Source organism: Meles meles, chromosome 13 (genome assembly GCF_922984935.1).
Source record: "Meles meles chromosome 13, mMelMel3.1 paternal haplotype, whole genome shotgun sequence".
Classification (NCBI taxonomy): domain Eukaryota; kingdom Metazoa; phylum Chordata; class Mammalia; order Carnivora; family Mustelidae; genus Meles; species Meles meles.
The window spans coordinates 74,477,258-74,503,987 of NC_060078.1; the positions used below are offsets into that span (position 1 = coordinate 74,477,258).

General features: G+C 38.3%; 1 protein-coding gene and 1 non-coding gene across 2 annotated transcripts in view; one reads left to right on the forward strand and one right to left on the reverse strand.

The window, feature by feature from the left end:
- The window catches only part of PDZD8 (PDZ domain containing 8), an 89,442-nt gene that overhangs the window by 51,970 nt on the left and 10,742 nt on the right, over nt 1-26,730 (reverse strand). The window contains exon 2 of the mRNA XM_046026995.1: nt 4,698-4,823. Coding sequence (XP_045882951.1) covers nt 4,698-4,823 — 126 coding nt within the window. The remainder of the gene's footprint in view (nt 1-4,697; nt 4,824-26,730) is intronic.
- LOC123955838 lies at nt 2,789-2,895 on the forward strand. The gene has a single exon (XR_006821383.1). It is a non-coding gene; the product is annotated as a U6 spliceosomal RNA (small nuclear RNA).

Below are 26,730 nucleotides of genomic sequence, written 5' to 3' on the forward strand. Positions count from 1 at the left end.
GAAACTATACTAAAATAAAGTTAAAAAAAAAAGTCATCAAACACAGTCATTAATTCAAACTAAAAAGCTTAAGAAAGAAAAAGAAATCCTCACAGAGAACTATGGTTGTCTGGGGATAATGAGTTTGATGTTCTGTTTTATGGATTTGGGAAAAAATTACTAAAGTTCCATTATTTTTACCAGATTTAAGGTCAGGTTCTACATGACTAAGAAATAAGCATTTCTAAGAATGTTAACCTAAAACTATTAACAATGCTAAATGATACATATGCTGTTATAATAACTTGAACATGTAGGTCTTTTTTCACCTACAGAAATGTGAATATGTATGTCTAAATGCTAAAAACCCAGGGAACTTTTCTCATGACAGCATGCTAATTCAAAATAAATTTATCCACATATATATGGTCCACAGAAATTTTTTAGCTTTAAATGTTTATGTTCTTGGGGCGCCTAGGTGGCTCAGTGGGTTGAACGTCAGGTCACGATCTCATGGGTCATGGAATCAAACCCCAAGACTGAGCTCCGTACTCTGCTGGGAGTCCGCTTGAAGATTCTCTCCCTCTGTCCCTCCCCTAAGCACATGCTCTCCCTTCTCTAAAATAAATAAATAAATCTATATTTTATTTATTTTTAAAAAGATTTTATTTATTTGACAGAGAGAGAGAGATCACAAGTAGGCAGAGCAGCCGGTGGAGAGAGGGGGAGGCAGGCTCCCTGTTGAACAGAGCCCAATGCGGGGCTTGATCTCAGGACCCGAGATCATGACCTGAGCCAAAGGCAGAGGCTTAACCCACTGAGCCACCCAGGTGCCCCGTAAGTAAATCTTTAAAAAATTGTTTATGTTCTCTTAAAAATTTGATCATTCAATAATTTTATTCTATTTCCCTCAAACCTTTTTGTATCACTAAATGAAGTAGTCATGGTAACAAATATCTCAAGAGTCTTAAACCTTTAAGTTTCCAAAACTGAAATGATAAGCATTTTTTTTTGTCCTCCCTCCAAAAAGAGGGCACTTATTTTTTCGTCTACTTTCCTTACAGTGTCACTTTCTTTCTGCTTTAGAGTTTACAATATATCACACAAGATGAGAGTACATTCAGGAGCAGGAAAAATTACTTAAATATAAATGCTTAGATTATAATAACATGTCCTTTTTAGTTTAAATCCTATAAATTTGGACTCTATCTGACCTGAGAGTTCTACTTTTTATATTAAGAAAAAAGTTTAGAAGAAAAACAATGTAAATAAGACTTTTTTTTTTAAAGGTGTGGTAAGTCAATCCGTTCTTTTATTTAATTTTTAGAAGACTTTATTGATTTATTTGACAGAGAAAGAGAACACAGGGGGAGTAGCAGGCAGAGGGATAGGGAGAAGCAGACTCCCACAGAGCAGGGAGCCCAGTGTGGGGCTTGATTCCAGGACCCTGGGATCATGACCTGAGCTGAAGGCAGATGCCCAACTGACTGAGCCACCCAGGCACTTCCGCAAGTAAGATTTTAATGAGAAGAACATGAAAAGAATGTTTAGAATTCAATTCGAAGACAAAAAGGCAGAGATGAGTACAAAACAGTAATTTATTCTTTCCTTCATAAGCAATTGTAAGTATTTCTTAAACTGTGTGAAAATAACAAAGGATGTTACTAGGTAACTTTACATGGTTGGGTTTATAAGGATAGTGACTTGAAAACTTAGAGTGTCTGCTTCCTCCCAAGATTAAGCTGTCACCTGGGGGAAGGTGATGGCAATATAACCCAAGTTTCCAAGAGGAACTTAAGAACAGACTACTGTCCCTGCTTTCCCCTTCAACTTTGAGAAATGTGAGAGACTTAAGAACTACTGCCCATGCTTTCTGTATCAAATCCCTAGAAATAGTGGTCTTTACTTTTTAATCTTTTGACCAGTGATACAGTAACAAAAATCAAACAAGATAAAAGTTTATAGTGAAAAGTTTGACTCTCACCTTCACCCCCAGTCCATCATCAATCCAGTTCCCTCTCCTATACCCCGTAAGAATTTTTACTGGTTTCCCGTGTGTTCTTTCAGAGATTCATTACACAGTTCTTCCTTAAAACAAAGTAAGATACAAACACACTGTAATGCTTTTCTTTGTACCAGTTATCTAAATCCAACACCATCTAAATAATGCCTGACTGCACTTGCTCAGTGCCTTCCTGAGCTCTTTGGCTCAAGGCTGATAGCAAAGCTTTAAGCAAGCAGTATCTCAGATAAAGCAAAAGAATGGTGAACAAAGGTGACAACAATAGCTATAGTTAAAAAGCCACAACCAACAGACATATAATCAATCTATAACCTCACCAGCAACAGTAAGACAAAAGAACTAGTTTTTTAAAATTCCTAGCACACTCTTAAATGAATAAATAAAATCTAAAAAAAAAAAAAAAAAAAAAAGGGTGGAGGGGGGCACCTGGGTGGTTCTAATGGTTAAGTGTCTGCCTTCAGCTCAGGTCACGATCTCTGGGTCCTGGGATCGAGCCCCATGTCAGGCTCCCACCTTAGCAAGGAGTCTGCTTCTCCTCCCTCTGCCTCTCCCCCTGCTTGTGCTCTCTCTCTCTCTCTCTCAAATGAATAAAATCTTTAAAAATTAAATAAATAGAAATAAATAAAAATTCCTAGCACATTACTTCTTTATTACACATCATCTACATCATAGTAAACAAATGTATGCTGAATAAATGAATAATAAATCTCCTTCAAGTCTATCTTTTAAGGTTTGGGAAAGGGTAGATGACTAGGTAGATACAGGAGAGTTAAGAAATTTTGTCCAGTGCTCACTTCGGCAGCACATATACTAAAATTGGAACGATACAGAGAAGATTAGCATGGCCCCTGCGCAAGGATGACACGCAAATTCGTGAAGCGTTCCATATTTTAAAAAAAAAAAAAAAAGAAATTTTGTCCAAAATTGCCCTTCTAATGTTTAAAAGTTGCTATGACTATTTTGGAAAAGATAATCCAATGGTATGACTGTGAATCTACAAGAAATGTGAATCTATAAGAAAATTAACTGAAAGAAAAAAAAGAAACATCTGGCCAAAATTTTCTTAGACACAGCTCACTTGAAAAATGTCCTTCCTAATGTTAATATGACAAACCAAATTATAATTAGATACTTAATACTTGTGCTTACATACCATATTAGTTTTAGCCAATTTAAATTTAGACTCGTGTAAAGCTGTGTTTTTAATATATATGTCATTTTACTGTACACTACAGTCCCCTTTTACAAAATCTACAGCATATTTAATCTTTCTTTGCTAAAAGAATTCCTTTTCAGTCTTTCTGACATGATAATGTACAATACTGAATCACTATAAGACAAAACAAAAAAACCGTAGCATACTATTAGTATGCTTAAAATTAACCTATTAGCAAGGACACAAATATATTAGGTACAACATATAACTGTGTACTCAGGCACTTGTTTTTATTTTGGGCTGGAAATAAAAATAGAAGTGATAAGAACCAAATAAGTGGTAGAAGCAAGAGTCATAGAAATGTAGCACAAGGACAGTATACTTGAAATGATCAGGAGACGCATTAAAGAGGCAGCTACTGAAGTGGATCAAGGAAGTCTGGTTTCAAGGAGCAGAAAATGGGGTAGGGCCTTCAGCCTGGAAAACAGTGGGGAGTCAACACAAGAAGCTTAGTATGGTAAAATATCTAAGGCAGGGAATAGTGAACTCTGGTCCATTGCCCACATCCAGCCCCTGCTTGTTTTTGCATAGCCTATAAACTACCAAAGATTTTTACATTTTTAAATGATTGAAAAAGATTAAAAGAACATTTTATGACACACGAAAATTATGAAACTCATATGTACAGTTTCATGGGTACACAGCCATACCATGTACTATGACTGCTTTTATACTACATGGCCGAGCAACAGAGACTGTGTGAATCATAAAGCCTAAAATATTTACTATCTCTGGCCCTTAAGAGAGAAAGTTTGCCAACATCTTCCTTTCGGAAAGCTCATGTGGCTGAGGCACTATGAGTGAGGGGCTGAGCGGACAAAGAAGTCAGAGAGGCAAGAGTTGCATGCAGGCCACAGCAAGGATTTGGGTCTCTATTCTAGTAACAGGGAAGCCATTAAAGTAAACAGGAAAGTGACAAGAAGGTTTGCATTTTAAAAAGTTAGTTCTCGTGATTATATTGGTAACCAGTATTAGAAAAGTAAGGAGGCTAGTGCAGTAAGTAGTTTAAGCAAGATAATGAACACAGTTTAGACTACAGGGCAGGCAAAGTAAAATAAGGAGGTTGGGTAAGATTATTTCTGAGATCCCTTTCAGCTCTAAAATTTTAAGAATCACAGAGGTTTCTAAATATTTCTAATTGGTATTTCCAATTATCACATACAAGTCTCAAAAACATTATACTATAAACAGCTCTCCAATGGTTAGTAAATTAGAAATATGCCAAAAAAACATAAAGCATCTAACAAGCTTGGAAATTACTGAGGAACAAATGATCCTCTCCATTAGAATGCTTTCTAAAATATGGCTTATATTTTATACTTGTCCTGGAAAGGACAAGTTTTATGAAATTTATGATTAAAGATTTACAGATCATATGTAATAAATTAACAAAACAGGGGAACAAACACAAACATGCTTAAATATATTTTCACTGCACTTTCCCCCCATAATGTAGCAATGAGGAAAAAAAGAACATACCTGCTACATTCTAACAATGTAACTTTAAGGCGGCCTTCAGTAAGTGCCCATTGTTGTATATGGATTTGCTCTTCTTCATCTTCTTCAAATCCTTGTGAAGTTTGGAATGGAAAAAATGGCTTAAACCTGAGAAAAGTAAAGATAAGTCTAAATTTTTGGACAATGAACACCACAGTTTAACGAATAGTAGTAACAAAACCTATCTGTAGGAAAGAAACATAAAACAAAAACCTAATACTGCATGAGCTTTAAAAATCCAAAGCCTATCATACATACTCCCCTACAACTGGCAGCAGATGGTTTCTCTTCTATGGCACCCAGCCCTCCTGTGTTTTTTTTGGTTTTTGTTTTTGTTTGTTCGTTTTTTGTTTTTGTTTTTTGGCATCCCCTCATTGACAAGGCAGGACACTTATAAAAAACACAAAGAAAATCCAAAGACCACCATTAGGCCCTGAAACTTGGGTGGGATAGGACAGTGATTCTTTCTGGACTAGAAGGCAAGAGTGTTTCTACAGTGTAAGATCAAAATTCATAATACCCTGTTCCTGGAAACAATATAATTCACAGTAATTTGTACATGATAATGATTAATAACAACAACTAATGGTGGCAAAGTTTTTCATCAGAATTGTCTACTATTTGCCAGGCAGTGTGCTAAGAGCTTTCCAAGCTTTCTCTCATGTAATGCTCACAAACCTGGGAGGATGACAGAATTAGCTTCCCTTTCCAGATGAGAATAGTGAGCTCCCTAAGTTAAAGGATTTGTTCAATGTTACACAGTGGGTGGCAAAACCAGAATTCAAGCTAGTCTGACTCCATCAAAGCCCAAACACTTCAGTTACCTATGAATAATTCAGGCCTGTATGTGCTGCTTCTTTAATACTCTGCGTTTCATGGAGACGCTTGGGTTGAGTTATGAACTATAGGCTTTGAAAACTTTAATTTGAAACATAATCCATACTCCTTCATTAAAGCAAAGGACAAGGAAAATGAAGAGAAAATTGGGCTCAGGGGTGAGGAGCCTGTAATTTTCAATTTTCCTTACACACGGTCACCAGACATGGCAGCTTCAATGGCTTCTCACCAACCACACACAGTTAGAGACTGTCAAAGTTTTTGGTTTCACATCCAAGGTCCACCACGATTAATCTTTCTAATGGCATTTTTCCTTACGAAACCTTCCTGGGGCGCCTGGGTGGCTCAGTGGGTTAAGCCTCTGCCTTAGGCTCTGTCACGGTCTCAGGGTCCTGGGATCAAGCCCCACATGAGGCTCTCTCTCAACAGGGAGCCTGCTTCCCCCGCCCCTCTCTCTGCCTGCCTCTCTGCCTACTTGTGATCTCTCTCTCAATAAATACATAAAATCTTAAAAAGAAAAAAAAAAAAAAGAAACCTTCCTATCTAGAAAGTGTAGTCACCTCGTGTACTCTGAAGATATTATGCACATTCCTGCTTTCAGGCCTTTTGAACTAACTGAATGTTTTCCCTACTTCTCAAAGCCTAGCCAAATCCTAAACGGTTTCTGTAATCGGCTTTAGGTCAGAGCACACACTGCTTTACTCTTCTTTATTTTGTAGTCATTTAAATTGCTGTGCATTTATGCCTTGAAATCTCAAATATGACTTACACTGTTTGTAACCCTCAGGCACACAATCAGGACTCAAGTATGTGTTGAGCTGATTTATAAAAATCCAACACTAAAAATGAAACATTTAGAATATATTACTAACTTATTATAGTTTATACTGAAAGATATTGATAGCGGGGAGAAATACTGTTTTACAGTTTCCTAATCAACAGGATCAAAGGAAAAACTTTAGGGAAAGTTAAGTAGGTATATAAACAAATGCTCAGGCTTTTATCCCGCCTCTGAATTAGGGGGAAGGCACAAAGTCCCTCTCAATTCCTGAATTTGCATTTGAAGTAATTTGATTCAAACTGGCACCAAATTTTTAAAAGGAAAAAATTAGGAACTAAATCCATTATTACTAAATTATTGTAATTGAGTGCTTGTAACACACACGTCTTATGGCTCCTACATAACACATCAATGTCACTCATAAAACATTACAAAGATCACTATACCATATACAACCAACTTTGAATATAACAATCCAGCTAAATCACAGTTGCTCCATGAATCAACTTTTCTTGTTATATATAAACTTAAAATTCAATAAAAACATTTCCCACAGGTGTGTGACTTCAAGGTTCTTTGGAATTAAGTCTAACTTGATTTATTAATGCCGCTAGCAGCGTTTGCTGAAAGTGTTTATGCACAAAAGTACACTAAAATCACAAAACTGAATTCCATTTAATAATAACACACTGGGGCACCTGGGTGGTTCAGTGGGTTAAAGCCTCTGCCTTCAGCTCAGGTCATGATCTCAGGGTCCTGGGATCGAGCCCCGCATCGGGCTCTCTGCTTGTCAGGGAGCCTGCTTCCTCCTCCTCTCTCTCTGCCTGCCTCGATGCCTACTTGTGATCTTTGTCTGTCAAATAAACAAATAAAATCTTAAAAATAATGATAATAATAATAACAACACACTAAGATAAAGCTATTTGTTCACCAAGCTACTAAATAAAATCCACATATGCACATTCTCTAAGGACACTTGCTTTTCAAAACTTTTAAGTCCAAGGCTTTAAGTATCCCCAACCCCATAGAGAAATCTAAACAATAAAGCAGGCTACCCCTTCCTTTTACCTCCCTATCCTACCACATTATCCTTCCTTAGAATTCATAAACCTTTTCTCCTGTTAACCTATCAACTTAAAAATGTCACTGTTTTCTCATTCAAGTTCCCTGAACAAGCTACTTGTACTTCCTCCTGCAGAAGCCTTAGAAATCCAACCCAGAAAGATCAACTTTTGAAATGAGAGAGCTCCACAGACCCCCTCTTCAATAAAACTGGTGGAAATTATTAAAATAAAAACAAAACCAGAAAGAAAACACATAAAGCTTCTGAAATGTCCCTAAGGGTAAACAGCAAAGGAAGGAACTTCTATTCAAGAAACTCTACAAAAATTTGGTAAGAATTTGGTGCCTACACCAAGATCGCTCCCTCCAACGAGCTCAGCAAGGAAGAGATTCACTGTAAACTGCTGCAGCCAAGACAGGCGGTCTCACCCCCAGCTGCCAGTCGAAGGGAGTCACAGTGCCTTCCTAAGACTTCCCAAGCACAACAGTGTTTCTCATTCAGCCTTCTGCTACCTAGTACTGAATTCCAGGCAGGTATAGTCAAGGGATGGGAGCTCCCTTCCTTGACCCTGCCCCCATCTGTGGAAGGGAGGTTTCACCTTGGGCACAGTGCCCTCTTCATTTTTGCTCTGGCTCATGACGCAATGGGTCTATGTCAAGACAGGCAAGCCTAAAGTTCCTCAGGCTGCTGCCATCCCCTCCCCTACCCCACACGTGTTTCTAGAGTGGGGGTGTCACAGAGAAGCTTGCCACTGTTCCCACCCCCATCTCCAGAGCCCTGGCTCAAAATATTTGCTAAGGGGGCTGGAAACGGAAATGCACACTGTAAAAAATAAAAAAGCTCCTGATCTCTTCCGGAAGGAACTAAGAAGCTCAAACCTAAGTGTGCTCTTAAGAACAATGGAGGCTGTGATGTCAGGCAACTGGAAGGAGATTCATGGATTTAATGAAGATATAGCCTATAATAAAAGCTGCCTAGTTTACAGGAAATGAGACAGCTGGGCAATGTCTCCAGGGGTCAGAACAAGTATCAAATACAGACCTCAGAAATTATTCCTTCAAAGAAGCCATAATTTGACTGGATTAGATGGTAGAACAATACATGCCCTAGGGTACTGGTGAAAACAATAGGCACAATGGGGGTAGAGCGTAGACTTCACTAAAATAACCCAGGCAAGCACTAAAAACAAATAAGTAATAAAGCCTGAGGGGGAACCAGCACTCAAAGTTGCTACAGTACTATCTAAAATATTTAATTTCCAACAAAAATTGTGAGAAATGCCAAGAATCAGGAAAGCAGATTTCTTTCTGACCCATAAAGCAGAAAACAGGCAAAACAAACTGCCAGTGAAAATGACCAGGTGTTGGATTTAACAGAAAAAGATTCAAAACAGCCATCACAAACATGTTCACAAAAAAATTTTAAATACCATGATTAAAAAGGTAAAGGGAGGTGTTATGCCAATGTCATATCAAATAGAGAATATCAATAAAAAATATCGGAATTATGGGCTCAGTGGATTGGGCCGCTGCCTTCAGCTCGGGTCATGGTCTCGGGGTCCTGGGATCGAGCCCCGCGTCGGACTCTCTGCTCTGCGGGGAGCCTGCTTCCTCCTCTCTCTCTGCCTGTCTCTCTGCCTACTTGTGATCTCTCTCTCTGTCAAATAAATAAATAAAATCTTAAAAAAAATATATAGGAATTATGTATATTAAAAAAAAGAAAGTGGGAATTCCAGAGTTGAAAACTAACAACTGAAATAAATTCACCAAAAGGGCTCTCAACCATAAATATAAGCTGGCAGAAGAAAAGACCTAGTGAATTTGAAGATAGAGCAACAGAGGTTATGCAAGCCAAACAACAAAGAGAAAAAAGTGTAAAGAAAATGAACTAACCCTTAGAGAAATGTGGGAGATCATTAAGTACACCAACACACACATAATGGGAATGCCAAAGGGAGGGAAGGAGAGGAGGAGACGGAGGGGAGCAGAACAAATAGTAAAAGAAATAATAGAGGCTGCCAGTAAGCCCTAAAGCCACAAATTATATGATTCCATTCATATGAAAATCCAGAATAGAGACAGAAAGTACATTAGTACTCTCGGTTGGGGTGATAGGAAGGTTAGGAAGAGAAGAGCTGAAGGATAGGGGGTTTTATTTTTGAGGTGATAAAACTCTTCTAAGAGGGACTGTGGTGATGGTTGTACATATCTGTGAATATACTAAAAATCACTGAATTGAAAGCTTTCAACAGGTGAATTTTATGGAATATGAATTATACCTGAATAAAACTGTAAAGAAAAATCCCAACCCAGTTTACCCAGAAAGAATTTCTTTTTGTAGCTTTGGTATGTAAATGTTTGGTTAGAATTATCTGATTAAATAAGAAAAAAAGCATAAAATAACTTATAGCCTCTTTTAAGGCTTACAAAAAACAAAGATTTATTAAACAGTTACCAGATCACGTATTGACTAAAAGCCACTTATTTGCTCACTTAATCCTTACAACCACCCCCAAACTGGGCATTCTAAGGTCTAACTAGGTCTTAGAGGTCTCACAAATACTATCCACTGAAGCCAAAACTGGAACTTATATTAGTCTGCTAGGACTGCTGAAACAGAGTATCACAAACTGTGTGGCTTAAAAAATAGAAATTTATTTTCTCATAGTTCTGGAGGCTGAAAGTCCAAGGTACCAGGTTAAGGTACCAGGAGGTTTGGTTTCTGGTAAGGTCTCCTCCGCTTGCAGACAGGCACCTTCTTGCTGCGTCCTCTCATGGCTTTTACTCTCTGTACATACACTCCGGATGTTTCTTCCTCTTCTTATGGTCCTACTGAATTAAGGCTTCAACCTTATGACCTCACTTAACCTTAATTACCTCATGAAAGGCCCTACCTCAAACACCATTACACTGAGGATTAGGGCTTCAACACAGGAATTTTGGGGGACACAATTCAGTCCACAACAGAACTCAAATGTAACTCCTGAGCCTGGTCTATAGTTCCTGAGATTGGTTTGATTGCCACCCAGTTTTCTGCAGGAATAATGCACTAAACCTGGCCTGAAAGTACCCAGCAAGGACACTCATAGTCTCACATATATTACTGTTCTTGATCCATAAAGCAACATGGTGAAGCACAGCTGCAAATTGTTTCTTGATTTCACACAGATAAGGAAACAAGTTCAGAAGAAAAGAGACTGCTGGAGACTGCATCCTTTATTACAAAGTTGCATGAAAATAAATGCCAGCAAAACGAGGGCATAAAGCAAGAAAGAAGAAAATGATCCAGAAAACAGTGGACCCAAGTCCAGAAAGCAAGGATATCCTACACTCTGAACACAGGTATGTGCCAAGCCAAGAGAGAAGTTGGTCTGGAACAGGTGAAGAAGGCTCCAAGAAGATCTCTAGGAAATAAGGGGAATGGACAAGAGAGGCAGAAGGAATGAGAGGGGAGGTTAATTTTTCATTTAAATCTTGAAAATTTGGTTAAGGCAATTAGGTAAAAAATAAAGAATTCAAACTTAGTTTTAGGGAAATACTGCTTTGAATGGCACAAAGACTTTTAAATTAGAATATAGAGAAAGAAACATAAACATGCATATTAGGTAGCTCTGCAATAAAGATAAATTATATAGATATAGTAACAATGTAAACACACAGACTAGTCAAGGAAGACAACTCTGAACAGAACATAAATGTCATCAGTTATATATAAATAAGCATGTAGTACAATTTATGTATTGAAAACAATGATATAATTAGCTTAGGAGGGGTGCCTGGGTGGCTCAGTCGGTTAAATGTCTGCCTTCTAGGTCCTGGGATTGAGCCCCGCATCGGGCTCCCCACTCAACAAGGAGCCTGTTTCTCCCTCTGCCTGAAGCTTCCCCTACCTGTGCTCTCTCTTGTCAAATAAATAAATAAATAAAATTCATTTAAAAAAAAAACACAAACAACTAGATTAGGAGAAGGTAGAGGAAAGGTAAGAGAGGGTTTCACCTAGCTAAATCCTTACCTACCTCAGAAAGAAGTTAATCGATAGACAATGTCTGAAATTGTTAAATTAAGAACCGCAATACAATATTGTTGAGCAATATACCATAATTAATTAGAGAAGCTAACTTTACCAAGTCCTTACTGTATAAAGAGCATTACATTTATTAATTATTACAACAAGTCTATGAGATGAATACCGTAATTCCCATTTTGTAGGTGAGGAAATGGAGATGCAGAAGTTAAGCAGCTTGCTCAAGGTTATACAGTTAGTAAGCAGTGTAGCCAAAGTAAGAATCTAAGCAGTCAGGCTCCCAAATCTGTGTTCTTAATCAATGCCTCTTAAAAGCTGTTAAAAACAGAAACAGTGGGGCGCCTGGGTGGCTCAGTGAGTTAAAGCCTCTACCTTAGGCTCAGGTCATGATCCCATCTAGCCCCTGCAATCGCATCGGGCTCTCTGCTCACTGGGAAGCCTGCTTCCCTTCCTCTCTCTCTGCCTGCCTCTCTGCCTAATTATGATCTCTGTCTGTCAAATAAATGTATAAAATCTTAAAAAAAAAAAAACAACAACCCAGAAACAGTTACAAATGGTTGCTTCTGAAGAGTATGACTTAGGTGAGGAAAGTAGAGGGTTTAGGGAAGTGACTGCTGACTTTCATTTTAAGTCCTTTTTTATTCGATTTTTAAATTATGTACATTAATTAAAATGAAAAAACAATACCAAGTGCTGAAGAAGATGTGAAACTGCTAGTGTAGACTATCAGAACTACTCCGAAAACTCTGTAGTAATATTTACTAAACCCGAAGAGATACATAACCTGTGACCGAGCAAACCTACTCCTAGATACAGCCAATAGAAAAGCCCACAAATGTATAACAATAATCATAACAGCACTATCCAATGGTTCCTCAAACACAGAAGGGATAAACTAAGGTACAATCACACAGTGGAATACTCCACAGCAAATACAACGAACTACCACCGTACACAATGACATGGATCAATTTCACAAATGTACTGCTGTACTACGTAAAGAATCTAGAAAAACAATGAGTGCATACAGTAGGGCTCAATTTATATAAAGTTCAAAAACAGATAAATAAAATCAACTCTAAAGCAATGGTGGTAGATGTAAAGATAGTAGCTACTCTTAGGCACAGCAGGGAGGGTAGTGACTGGTAATATTCTATTTGATTGTTCTGAATGCTCTTCTGTTCACTGTGTATCTTCTGTTCACTTTGTAAAAATGCACTGAACTGAATTTTATAATTAGTGCACATTTTAAGGGGTGAGTTGTATTTCTGTAGAAGTTTAAAAGAAATACCATGTTTAAGTTAAAAATGTACATTACTTTGGTAACATTTTAAAAATATACAGTATTTAAATTTTACACCTACAAGAGAAGCCAAGACTCCTTCTGTGGATCTGAATCTTTTTTAATGTCTAAAATACTTTTTTTCTCTAAGATGTTTTTTCAAGAATGCTCTAGAAGCACCCTGAACGCCAGCTGGTGACATCTCCATCACATGGCAGCAGTAAAACTGTTTGCAAACACTGTGATCTTTAGAGAAAGAGGGTTTACTACAAACCCAATATAAAAATAGTCTGAGGTCTAAATCTACTCTTGACTTCAGCATGGGCTTGTGTGTCTTTGCCAAAATAATAAATCTGCTCGTTTTCAACTCAATAAAAGGAAAAATTTACTAACAATTAGAGCAAGTAAAAAAAAAAAAAGGCACAGCTATTTCACTGCACTGCATACTTTCTAGAAATACTCAGACAGAAGCTGGACAAGACCTTGTCAAGGAGGGAGGGTGTTATGAAAACAACACAAAAGTCAGAATCACAGAATCCCAACTCTTATAGATTTGTTTCAAAATAATCAGGGGAGGGGAGTGTGGGGACACAGAGATGGTCAAAAGTGGCCATAAATTAACGACTGCTACGGATTACGGGGGTTTACTGAACTATTCTCTTAACTTCTGAGTAAGTTTGAAATTTTCCATAATGGAAGAATTAAAAGGGCTTTTCTCTGCACATTAAAACAACTTCAGTTCTCTCCTCCTGTCTCCCTTTTTCTTCTATACTTTTTTTTTAGCAATGTCATTTGCTCTCACTGTTTCTCCAAGTTCTACATATTGATGCCTAAAAGTAAATTAGACACCTTTTCTTCAAACTTGCTCCCTTCTATTTTCTCACTGGCACTGTGGATTTCACAGACACTGGGGAACCTGCAGTTACACTCTACTCTTTCCCTTCTCACAACTAATCAGTTCCACCTCTATTCCCCTCTATGGTATTGCTAAGATGTCTCTTCCACTGTTGGTTTGTGTTGCCCCCTGGAGTGGCTCAGATTTTCACTGGTTCCTTAGAAGATTGTGATTCCCCAAGTTAGGTTTCTTCTTCTTAAAAAGAATATTTTAAAAATCCCAAACAAAAGCCTGCTGTTTTTTTTGTTTGTTTGTTTGTTTAAATAAAAAACTACCTCATAGGACTGTTACAAGACTTAGAGAATTCACACATGTGAAACACCTAGTGGAGTTCCTTGTCGTGTAACAGACACACAAATTTAGGTTTTCTTCCAAGTCTTATCAAACTGGCTTCCCCTTTGCCTCACTGGATACTAAAGATAACCAGAAAATGTCCTAATTCTAGTTCCTTTGCTATTTCTCCCACCAACACTATACTTCTATCCCATCCCCCTGTGTCCAAAGATAAACAAACTATCCTTTAGCTGGTCAGCTCCAATGTCATCTCATCCCTTTCCACAAATGTGCTTACTTGAGAATAGAGAGACCAAAGTCAGGCATTCAGACAAGAGTCTTATTTCATGCTCAGGTGTACAAACAACACTACATCCTGCCTGAGGAAGAGAGCAGAACAAGCAGCTCTTAAGAGGCAATTGGGAGTTCTGTGTGGTTTTTGCCTTTCAGTCCAACAGTCTTGGCTCTCTCACATTAGGAACGAAATAATCTAAATGTGCTCCAATTCTCCTAAACCAAATACCTAAACTAGATAAAGCAGGGGTGATCATTTTCAAAATGTTTCATTTATTATTCTTCATAGTATTCCTTTAAATAATGAATTCCTCTGCTGCATTTAAGTATCATTACAAAACAATTCAATTACAAAACAATTACAATACAAAAATCAATTCACTACAACTTTTCTGGCACACATTATTATACAAAGTATGGCACACCAACACAAAACTACACACAAGCCAGAGAGAAAACAAAATATGAGTGGTTCAAAATACTCTTAATTTTCTGTATCAGTAAACCATGAAACTAAATTGCAAATTTTCAATTTTACTTAAACAATTTGATTGATACTACATTACACATTCATGCATGCTTACCAAAGCTAGTACTGCCATATTGTTTCTCCTGAGAGACTGTTTGCCTACTAACCACTGTGACCCCATAACTAGTCCCCCCACGGTAAGCTTCTTCTACCATTCAAATTCTACTTCAAAGTCACCTCCTCTCTGTAAATTGTCCCCGCCACCTGGTATCACTATTCTAAAAGCCCTATGCGCTAATCACCCTGTTCACCTATTTCTCTCTAGCTCTCCCTCACACCAACCCTTTGTCTCAATTAAATTGTGAGCTGCGGGAAGAAAAGAAACATACATGACAGCTATTGGAGAATAGTGGGTAAGAGCAGACTCTCCAGCTTGAACAGTTTGGCTTGGAATCCTGTTCTGCCATGTCTTAGCAACATAGCCATGGCATACTCTGATTTTAAGCCTCAGTTTCCTCATAGGAAAAACTACAATCAGCTGACAGAGCTGTTATAAAAATTACGTTAAAGAATAAAAAGCAATCAGCATCCTTACTCCTCAGCTTCTTTTTGACAAGGCAGTTTAAGGCACTGTTGAGCACACAGGTCTTAGAGTCAGTGCTGGGTTTTGAATTTTGGTTCTTACATCTGCTAGCTTTAAGACCTTGGGTAAGCTACTTCAACTTTGAGAGCCTCAGTTTCTTTATCTGTAAAAGTAAGATAATTATTACCTATATTATAAGGTTACTATAAGGATTAGATGAGAAGATTCACATAAAGCACTAGGCACAGGGAGGTGCTCCAGAAATATTTCCTACCAAACTTTCTATTTATCTATTTTAAGGTTGGTCTCCTAGAGACATACCACAGAGCAAACTCCTTCCCTTCCAAAAACAACCATTTCAGGAGTCAGCATTCACCAAGTATGATGTTCAAGGTCATAGCTGTTGGCCTTCCTTGGACATTAGATTCCATATGGCCATGATTTCGGTCATCACACCAGTTGATTTTTTAAAAATTGTGTTCTTTCTGAGAATATCAATTGCAAGTGCAGGGAAACTAGTAACAGCCAACATGCCTCCCTACCTCAGGTGTTACTCTTCTGCCTCTCCATCATTAAGCTTTATAACTGAAGCATATATTAAAGCTGAATATAGTAAAAGACACTGACTTATGGAAACCTATGGAGAATTGTTCTATTTATGGAATTCCTAGGTGTGTACCATGCTGACAGAGTCTATACTTGGGAAAGTGATTTTAATTCCTGTACTTGTAAGGAGCAAAAAGTACCCATGAATAATTATGAAACTAATAAGAATAAGGACAACAAACACAGTTTTAAAAATTTCTTCCCAATCATTCACCTATCCTCTACTTAATACGAAATATTCACTTTTATCCAAACTCCTAATTCTGCACAGAAGAATCAAGATCGAAAGTGCTTCACAATTTTCTGATGTGGTTTTAGATATACACTGTATACACTGAATAAAAGAGTGGTAACAGAGGCCGCAGGTCCCTCATAATAGAACTCACCTTTGAGTTCAATGGTAACTGATATCCTATGCATGGGAGAGAGACAGTATCAAATGAGATGAGCTACTCAGCAACCAAAGTAATCCTCTTGAACATGTTTGATTAATCTCCTGTCTTTTTATGTTCATCACAACTCACACATGAGGGTCCCTTACCATAGCCTATGCTCAATAAAATTGAAATTCTCAGCTTTCACAAAGCAGGGGGAGAAAAGGCAGAACCATTAGAACCGTCCTCAAATCGAAACTCCTACTCCCCTCTACCAGCTCCCCCAACACACACCTTTGAATAAAAGAATACAAAAATTACTACCTTATTGATTTCTAGCATGTCTGTGAATGATATAATACTTTCATACACATCCTTCATTCTCATGACTCATAACAATGTTTAACACTGTAAGTCTTATTTACATATGAAGAAACTAAGGATGAGGAAGTTCAAGTGGCTTTCATAATCATAACTGCAACAGATCCACTCAAACCTGTGCTCCTTATAACACCAAGATGTAAATACTATAAATCAACTGAAAATAATGTATGTATGTAATGTTCATTAAAGCTGACTCAGAGAGTGATGCAACAGGGATATCTCCTTCCCATATGGTAAAAATAAATAATATCAGAGCAGCAGTTTTTAAGTATTTTGCTCACAGGACCCCTACACATTTTTAAAAATTAAGGAATATAAAGACCGACTGTTTATATGGTTTATACATACATTTACCACAGCAGAAATTAAAAATAACACTTTAAGGGGCGCCTGGGTGGCTCAGTTGGTTAAGCATCTTTCTTTCCAGGCTCAGGTCATAATCCTCTTCCTGGAATCAAGCCACATCCCACCCACAGCTTCCTGCTCAGCAGGGAGTTTGCTTGTCTTTCTCCCTCTGGCACCAAGGTGCCCCCCCAAATAACATTATTTTAAACACAAGAATACACAAGCTCACATTCCATTTGCTGTCAGGGTGATAACATCATCACACATTATGTAACTCCTGGAAAACCCCACTGTACACTTGTGAAAGAATAAGGCTAAAAAAGGCAAATAGAACTTTTTTTGAATTATTATGAGAATGGTTTTGACATAGTAGACCCCTTCCTCAAGGGTCTTGGAGATCCAAAGTGGTCCCCAAGCCACACTCTGAAAACCACTTAAGTTAGAAGGTTAAAAGCTATCATGGCAATTCTTAAACTCTAAGTTCTAACCCTCTATCTTACTTTAAGTACATTGTTTCTCAGTACTAGATTTAAAAAAAAATCTCGAAGAAACGGCTGTTTCATTTATTCCCTCTTAGCACTAATTCTCTTTACAGTATATAGTGCCCTGGACAAAGTTTACTTATGAAGTAAACTGAGTCTCTTCTTAAGTCTTAGTGGATGTGTAAAGAGAAAACATCTTAAAGTAAAATTATCACTTCCCTACTACGGTAAAGACATAACCAATGACGTACATAATACAGATGTCTGATCTTAAGCCAGTTAGATGTATCAAATAGACAAAACTCCATTAGAGACATGAAGGAACAGCAAAAGATCTAAACAAGAGAAATCAGGAGAAAAGTTAATTCTTTAAGGTTATATAAATGTCCAGCTTTTCCTAATTTTTTCTCTATCCAAATAAAAGTAGCACAGCATATTCTGAAACATAAATGGTTTTAATATTATCTGTATCTCTGGTTTTCTTACCTAAATTTGGAACTTAACTAAATTTTTTAGTTAAGGGATCAAGTAACATTTACTTATTACTGTAGTTGCACATTCTGCATGAGACCTCTACCCAAGTAAGATAAGTGAATAATGCCACCTCATAATTACATAATTCCTTTTTCTAAGAATTTTTTTTTTAAATTTTATTTATTTATTGGACAGAGAGAGATCACAAGTAGGCAGAGAGGCAGGCAGAGAGAGTGAGAGGGAAGCAGGCTCCCTGCCGAGCGGAGAGCCTGATGCCGGACTCGATCCCAGGACCCTGAGATCATGACCTGAGCCGAAGGCAGCGGCTTAAACCACTGAGCCACCCAGGCGCCCTCTAAGAATTTTTAAAACTTTTTATTTCATTCAGTCTTAAAAATAACAAGTTGCATGACTTGCCTAAAAATACACTAAATCAACAAATCAATAGTAATTCCAGAAGTAAAAGAGAAATTCCCGGCCATCTAATCCTGTCGGTGCACGACAAAGAGGCTGAGTTACTTTCCAGAGAAACCTTAACTGCACAAAGTATCCCCAAGGCTCCAACAATTATTACCAGAAAGTCTGGCCTAATAAATGCTTGTTGACTGGCATGATTTTCGAAATAACAAGTCTAAATCCTAAGTCTAAAGCACTAAAAAAATCCAAACATTTTGAATAATTTACCCAAATATTTCAAATAAACAATTACTAAAAAAAATGGCCTATAATTTAGATAAATTGTATTCATGGGCTTTATTACAGACTAAGACTGTCAGGAATTTTCTCCTTAAATCTGATTAATTTCAACATGCCTGAACTACATACAATCTGTACTATCTACCACTCCAGAATTAGTAAATATCAGGACATGTGGTTTGCTACAAACGTTTAAATTCTTTCCATGTCAAACTTCAGTCCTATTTAAAACCCAAAATTACATACTGAGAACTAATGACCTTTCCAAATATTAAAATAACATCACCCGTCCTAAATCTTACAGATTATACTTATGATAAGAACAAAATGAGGTTTTCAGTACATTATAAAAATGATTATCATACATTGAAATTAATTATGACAGAATGGCTCCCTTACTTCAGCCACAGCAAGTTTCACAGAACTAAAAGCTTTGAATTATTTACTTGCTTGACCAAATAACTAACACAGCAAGACTGTGTAGTCAGCAACCACGATCATCCTTAGTAAGGAGCAGGAGTATAATTGAGTATATATGAAAGACTATTGTGTGAAAAAGACAGTAAGCACACAACACAAACACCAGGTACACTATTTAGTAGATGTTGATATCTGCATGAAATGGGCTGTATTTAAGAACAGAACACAGTTATTTTTTAAAGTACAGATTTCTGTAGCCAGCTACTAAATAGAAATATGTCCTCATTATTATTATTTAAGATTTTACAGCAAAAAACAATAGTTACTTATAATTGCAGATTATACAGGTACAATATGGGAGTTGATCCTACCATTTCTAAACATACTGAGGTCACAAATATCTATTTAAATATCTGTATGCATACAGATACTTAATACAAAGGAAAAAACCCAAACAAAACATTTTTACTGGGCTAATCACAGTATTCTTGTTTGTCTCTTTGTTTGCTAAGTAGGCTTCAGGCTGAGTGCAGAGCCCAATGAGGGGCTTGGACTCACAACCCTGAGATCAAGAGCTGGGATCAAGAGTAGATGCTTAACCAGCTGAGTCACCCAATTGACAACCCCCTAGTCTTCTTGTTTTTAAGTACATCCCAATAAGGACTAATTACACTGGGCAGAGGGACATTTTCTAGCTCTTTTCTCAAAGCTATGCAAACCAAAGCACAGACATCTCAGTACTCCACCCACCATATCACCACATCCATTTTCCCAACAATACATGAAGAATTCATGGGCATAAATACCCAATGTTTTGATTAGAGAAGAAAAAAATAACTGTACTAACATTCTCCTGGTTTCATAAAATTGATAATTATGTACTAGATTAGTGAAAATTAGTTTTACTGTTACTCTATATCAGTCCAAGGAAAAGACCATCTATAGTTTACACTGACCTTTCCTAAGAGTGTGAAATTAAAAGCCACAGCTTCTGGAGTGTCAGAGAAGACTGCAAACACATTCGTGTTTTGTTTTTGTGGAAAAGAGAGGAGAGCTGGTGCCCCGAAGGTGTCCAACAGACCTTAACTCAGCACTGTGAATTGCTGGACACTTACCATCAGCATAATCTGTGTGTGTGTGTGTGTGTGTGTGTGTGTGTGTGTGTGTGTAAAGGGAGGACGCGCTCCTCTTCAATATTGATTTTACAATCAGAATTAGGTTACATATCAGCAGCCTGTGTTTATAATAACGACCTTCTACCCTTAAAAAAAAAGGTTAAATATGTTACATGTTTCTGTTTATGAAATTCAAAGAATACAGAGCTCTTTAGAATGAATTCAAAATTCCAGTACTTCAGGGGGAGTCAAGATGGCGTGGAAGTAGGAGGAGGCACCATTTCAACCTGTACCCTAAAGTGAGCTGATTACCTACCAAAGAACTCCGACCACCCATGAAATCAGCCTGAGATCAGAATTATACACGTCTGGATCTCTACAGGAGCAGAAGACACCAGTGGCAGGTAAAGCAGACTGGGAACGTCCGAAGATAAACAAAAGGGGGAGGGAGCCACCAGAGGTGACCTATCGGAAAGTAACACCCCAACACGAGAGTGCTCTGCGTCTGGGGACCAGCATTAACTTGGAGTCTGGTTGAAAGCACTCAAAAAACAAAGAGCAAAGGATCGCCGGGGGGGGGGGGGGGGGGGGGGGGGGTAAATAGTGGGAACCTGGGCGGTTAGGGTCAGGGACCTAAGTCCCTGGACCCAGGACAGCCTCCCCTGGCGCGGAGCCAGAGAGAGTGCGGCGGAGAAATCAGGTCTCCGTCCCTGAGCGGCCACTGCACCTGAACGCCAGCGTGCCCGAGAACGAGTGGGGTCTGGCTCCCGTGAGGGGCTGGGAGCCTGGCCAGACGGCAATCCTGAAACGCGCGTGTCCCACACCCTCCCTTGGGAAAGGTGCTCATAGGCGCTAGCCTGGAGCTCTGGCAGCCAGAAAAACCAGACATTCCCAGCCCGGGACAGCGGGAAAATCTCAGTGCGCGATCTCTGCTCGGAACCTCTCTGGTGGTCTGGAGCTGCCTAGACAGCCACCGCTGCCCTGGTTTTGGGTACAACGAGGAGCTCCTGCATCCCCAGGGACAGTGACTCAGAACCGACTCTGCCAGCAGCTTTTGCAAAACAGTCTGAGGCTTCTCTCTGAGAGGGAGGTTGGGGTGCTGTTTGCTCTCCTCTAAACCTCCAAAAACCATCAAAAGCTGTCAAGGCGAGAGAAAGCAGATGAAAGAACATAAAAACCCCCAGAGAACAAAAGGCTGAAAAAAAACAGTTTCCTGAAAAAAAAAAGAGCTCACCCCCTTGAGGGGAGCGGGAGGACCTAACTCAGGGAACATCATTGTCTGAAAACCCACGTGGCAGGCCCCTCCCCCAGAAAACCAACCAGGAAGGAAGAAAAAAAAAAAAAAAAGACTACAAGAGAACAATCACCACTACTTCATAAATACAACTTTTATTTTTAACTCTTTACCAATATTCTGGTTCTTTTTAAAATTTTTAACCTATTTTTTATACTTTTTATAATTTTTAAACCTATTTACCATCACACTGAGATGTCCAGTACATCAAATTCTTTAATAACCTTCTAACCTGAACTTTTTGATACATATGCCCGTGTTTTTCTTTTGTTTTTCTATTTTTTTAATTCTTTTTAATTTTAACTTAGTTTAGTCTAGTTTATTCTTTTTTAATTTTTATTTTCTACTATACATATAGAGTTAAACTTCAAGGTAATCCCCTTTCCCCAATCAATGCTACCCCTATAAGCAAACCAGTTTCTAATCCCCCTGTAACTTAGGAAAGTTGAGTCCCTTAACAAAAACATCAAGATACCTTCAGGAAGAATCAAAATAACCTTCCTCACCCACACTGAGAATCTATAACCATTCTCCCAATTTTTCCTTCTGTCAGTGTTTCTGTGAATTTGTGTTTGTCCTAATAATATATAAACCTTATACTTGGGGTTCTTTCTGATGAGGTTCTTCCCTTTTTTTTGCTTATATATACATATTTTTTTCTCTTGTCATATACTTTTATCACTCTTTTTGTCTGTCTGTTTTTGTATGTATACTCCACAAATCTTACCTTGTGGCCCATTTGGGCTGAGCCTTCTCTTTTATCTTCCCTTTTTTTCCTATCTCTCTCTCTCTTTTTTTTTTCCTTTTTTTTTTCCTTTTTTTCCCTCTTTTCTTTCCCCTTTTTTTTTCTTTCTTCTTCTCTATTTCTTTTTCTTTTCTTTTTTCTCTCATTTGGGTGGGGAATCCTGATTGCACAGAAGCGTTCCAGGGTGAACATTGACTGCACCACAATCGATAAGTCCAGCTGCATCTGTTTAGTCATCTCTTACCAAAATGACTAGGAGGAGGAATACCCAACAGAAGAAAAATACAGAGGATGGGCCTTCTGCAACAGAGCTAATGGCTATCGACATAGACAATATGTCAGAAAAGGAACTCAGACTAACAATTATCCAGGCAATAGCTAGGTTGGAGAAAGCCATGGATGACCAAACAGAATTGATTAGGGCAGAACTGAAAGCCACCAGGGATGATGTTCACAATGTTAGGGCAGAACTGAAAGCCACCAGGGATGATGTTCAAAATGCTCTCAATGCGTTCCAATCCAATCTAAATTCTCTAAAAGCTAGGGTAACTGAGACAGAAGATAGAATTAGTGATCTGGAGGACAAACAGATAGAGAGAAAGGATCAGGAGGAAGCCTGGAACAAACAGCTCAGAAGCCACGAAAACAGAATCAGGGAAATAAACGATGCCATGAAACGTTCCAACGTCAGAATTATTGGAATCCCTGAAGGGGAAGAAAAAGAAAGAAGTCTAGAAGATATAGTGGAAGAAGTTGTCTATGAAAATTTTCCCAATCTCACGAATGGAAACAACGTTCATGTACTAGAGGCAGAAAGATTTCCTCCCAAGATTTTAGATTCTCGAAAGTCCTCACGGCACCTTATCGTTAAAATGGGGAATTATGTTTCAAGAGAGACCCTCTTAAAAGCAGCTAGGACAAAGAAGCTCCTTACATACAGAGGAAAGCCCATTAGAATAACGTCAGACCTTTCCACAGAGACCTGGAAAGCCAGGAAGGGCTGGCAAAATATATTCAGAGTACTAAATGAGAAGAACATGCAACCAAGAATACTCTATCCAGCAAGACTGACATTTAAAATGGAAGGAGAGATAAAGAGTTTCCAAGACCGGCAAGGCTTAAAAGACTATGCAACCACCAAACCGACACTGCAGGAAATATTAAGGGGGGTCCTATAAAAGAGAAAAAATCCTAAGAATATCATTGAACAGAAATATAGAAACAATCTATAGACAGAAAGACTTCAAAGGCAACACGATGTCAATAAAAACCTATCTCTCAATAATCACTCTCAATGTGAATGGCCTAAATGCGCCCATAAAACGACACAGGGTTGCAGATTGGATAAAACGACAGGACCCATCCATATGTTGTCTACAAGAGACCCATTTTGAACCTAAGGATACACCCAGACTGAAAGTGAAGGGATGGAGAAGCATCTTTCATGCCAATGGGCCTCAAAAGAAGGCCGGAGTAGCGATTCTCATATCAGATAAATTAGATTTTAAACTAAAGACTGTAGTCAGAGATACAGAAGGACACTACATAATTCTTAAAGGGACTATCCGACAAGACGATGTAACAATTGTGAATATCTATGCCCCCAATATGGGAGCACCCAATTACATAAGAAAACTATTAATCAAGATAAAGAGTCATATTGATATGAATACAATAATAGTAGGAGATCTTAATACGCCTCTCTCAGAAATAGACAGATCATCGAGGCAGAAAATTAATAAAGAAATAAGAGCATTGAATGAAACATTGGACCAGATGGACCTCATCGACGTATATAGAACATTCCACCCTAAAACAACAGAATACTCATTCTTCTCAAGTGCACATGGAACCTTCTCCAGAATAGACCACATACTGGGTCACAAAGCAGGACTCAACCGATACCAAAAGACTGACATTATTCCCTGCATATTCTCCGATCACAATGCTTTGAAACTGGAGCTCAATCACAAGGAAAAGTTCAGAAGGAACTCAAACACCTGGAAGCTAAAGACCACCTTGCTTAAGAATGCTTGGATCAACCAGGAGATCAAAGACGAACTTAAACAATTCATGGAAACCAATGAGAATGAAGACACCTCGGTCCAAAACCTATGGGATACAGCAAAGGCGGTTCTAAGGGGGAAATACATAGCCATCCAAGCCTCCCTCAAAAACATTGAAAAATCCAGAATACACCAGCTGTCTCTACACCTTGAAGAACTGGAGAATCAACAACAAATCAAACCAACTCCACATGCAAGAAGGGAAATAATCAAGATTAGAGCAGAGATCAATGAGGTAGAAACGAGAGATACAGTAGAACGTATCAATGAAACTAGAAGCTGGTTTTTTGAAAGAATCAATAAGATCGATAAACCATTGGCCACACTAATCCAAAAGAAAAGAGAGAAAGCCCAAATTAATAAAATTATGAATGAAAAGGGAGAGATCACAACTAACACCAAGGAAATAGAAACAATCATCAGAAATTATTACCAACAGTTATATGCCAATAAGCTAAGCAACCTAGATGAAATGGATGCATTCCTGGAAAGCTACAAACTCCCAAAATTGAACCAGGAAGAAATTGACAACCTGAATAGACCGATATCTAGCAATGAGATTGAAGCAGTGATCAAAAACCTCCCAAAAAACAAGAGCCCAGGACCTGACGGATTCCCTGGGGAATTCTACCAAACTTTCAAAGAAGAAATAACACCAATTCTCCTGAAGCTGTTCCAAAAAATTGAAGCAGAAGGAAAACTTCCAGACTCTTTTTATGAAGCCAGCATTACCCTGATCCCCAAACCAGGCAAAGACCCTACCAAAAAAGAGAATTTCAGACCAATATCACTGATGAATATGGATGCAAAGATTCTCAACAAGATCCTAGCAAACAGGATCCAGCAGCACATTAAAAAGATTATCCACCATGACCAGGTGGGATTCATCCCTGGGTTGCAAGGTTGGTTCAACATTCGCAAATCAATCAGTGTGATAGAACACATCAATAAGAGAAGAGAGAAGAACCACATGGTCCTCTCAATTGATGCAGAAAAAGCATTTGACAAAATCCAGCATCCGTTCCTGATGAAAACGCTTCAAAGTATAGGGATAGAGGGAACATTCCTGAACTTCATAAAATCTATCTATGAAAGACCCACAGCAAATATCATCCTCAATGGGAAAAAGCTTGCAGCGTTCCCGTTGAGATCAGGAACACGACAAGGATGCCCACTCTCACCACTCTTGTTCAACATAGTATTAGAAGTTCTAGCAACGGCAATCAGACAACAAAGAGAAATAAAAGGTATCCAAATTGGTAAGGAAGAAGTCAAACTCTCTCTCTTCGCAGATGACATGATTCTTTATATGGAAAACCCCAAAGACTCCACCCCCAAACTACTAGAACTCATACAGCAATTCAGTAACGTGGCAGGATACAAAGTCAATGTACAGAAATCAGTGGCTTTTTTATACACCAACAATGAAAATACAGAAAGGGAAATTAGAGAATCGATTCCATTTACTATAGCACCAAGAACCATAAGATACCTGGGCATAAACCTAACCAAAGAAGTAAAGGACCTATACTCGAGGAACTACAGAACACTCATGAAAGAAACTGAAGAAGACACAAAAAGATGGAAGACTGTTCCATGCTCTTGGATTGGAAGAATAAACATTGTTAAAATGTCTATACTGCCTAGAGCAATCTATACTTTTAATGCCATTCCGATCGAAATTCCACCGATATTTTTCAAAGAGCTGGAGCAAATAATCCTAAAATTTGTATGGAGCCAGAAGAGACCCCGAATTGCTAAGGAAATGTTGAAAAACAAAAACAAAACTGGCGGCATCACGTTACCCGATTTCAAGCTTTACTACAAAGCTGTGATCACCAAGACAGCGTGGTACTGGCATAAAAACAGACACATAGACCAGTGGAACAGAGTGGAGAGCCCAGATATGGACCCTCAACTCTATGGTCAAATAATCTTCGACAAAACAGGAAAAAATATTCAATGGAAAAAAGACAGTCTCTTCAATAAATGGTGCTGGGAAAACTGGACAGCGATATGTAGAAGAATGAAACTCGACCATTCTCTTACACCGTACACAAAGATAAACTCGAAATGGATAAAAGACCTCAACGTGAGACAGGAATCTATCAGAATCCTAGAGGAGAACGTAGGCAGTAACCTCTTCGATATCAGCCACAGCAACTTTTCTGAAGTTATGTCTCCAAAGGCCAAGGAAACAAAAGCAAAAATGAACTTTTGGGACTTCCTCAAGATCAAAAGCTTCTGCACAGCAAAGGAAACAGTCAACAAAACAAAGAGGCAACCCACGGAATGGGAGAAGATATTTGCAAAGGATAGTACAGACAAAAGGTTGATATCCAGGATCTATAAAGAACTTCTCAAACTCAACACACACAAAACAGATAATCATATCAAAAAATGGGCAGAAGATATGAACAGACACTTCTCCAACGAAGACATACAAATGGCTATCAGACACATGAAAAAATGTTCATCATCACTAGCCATCAGGGAGATTCAAATTAAAACCAC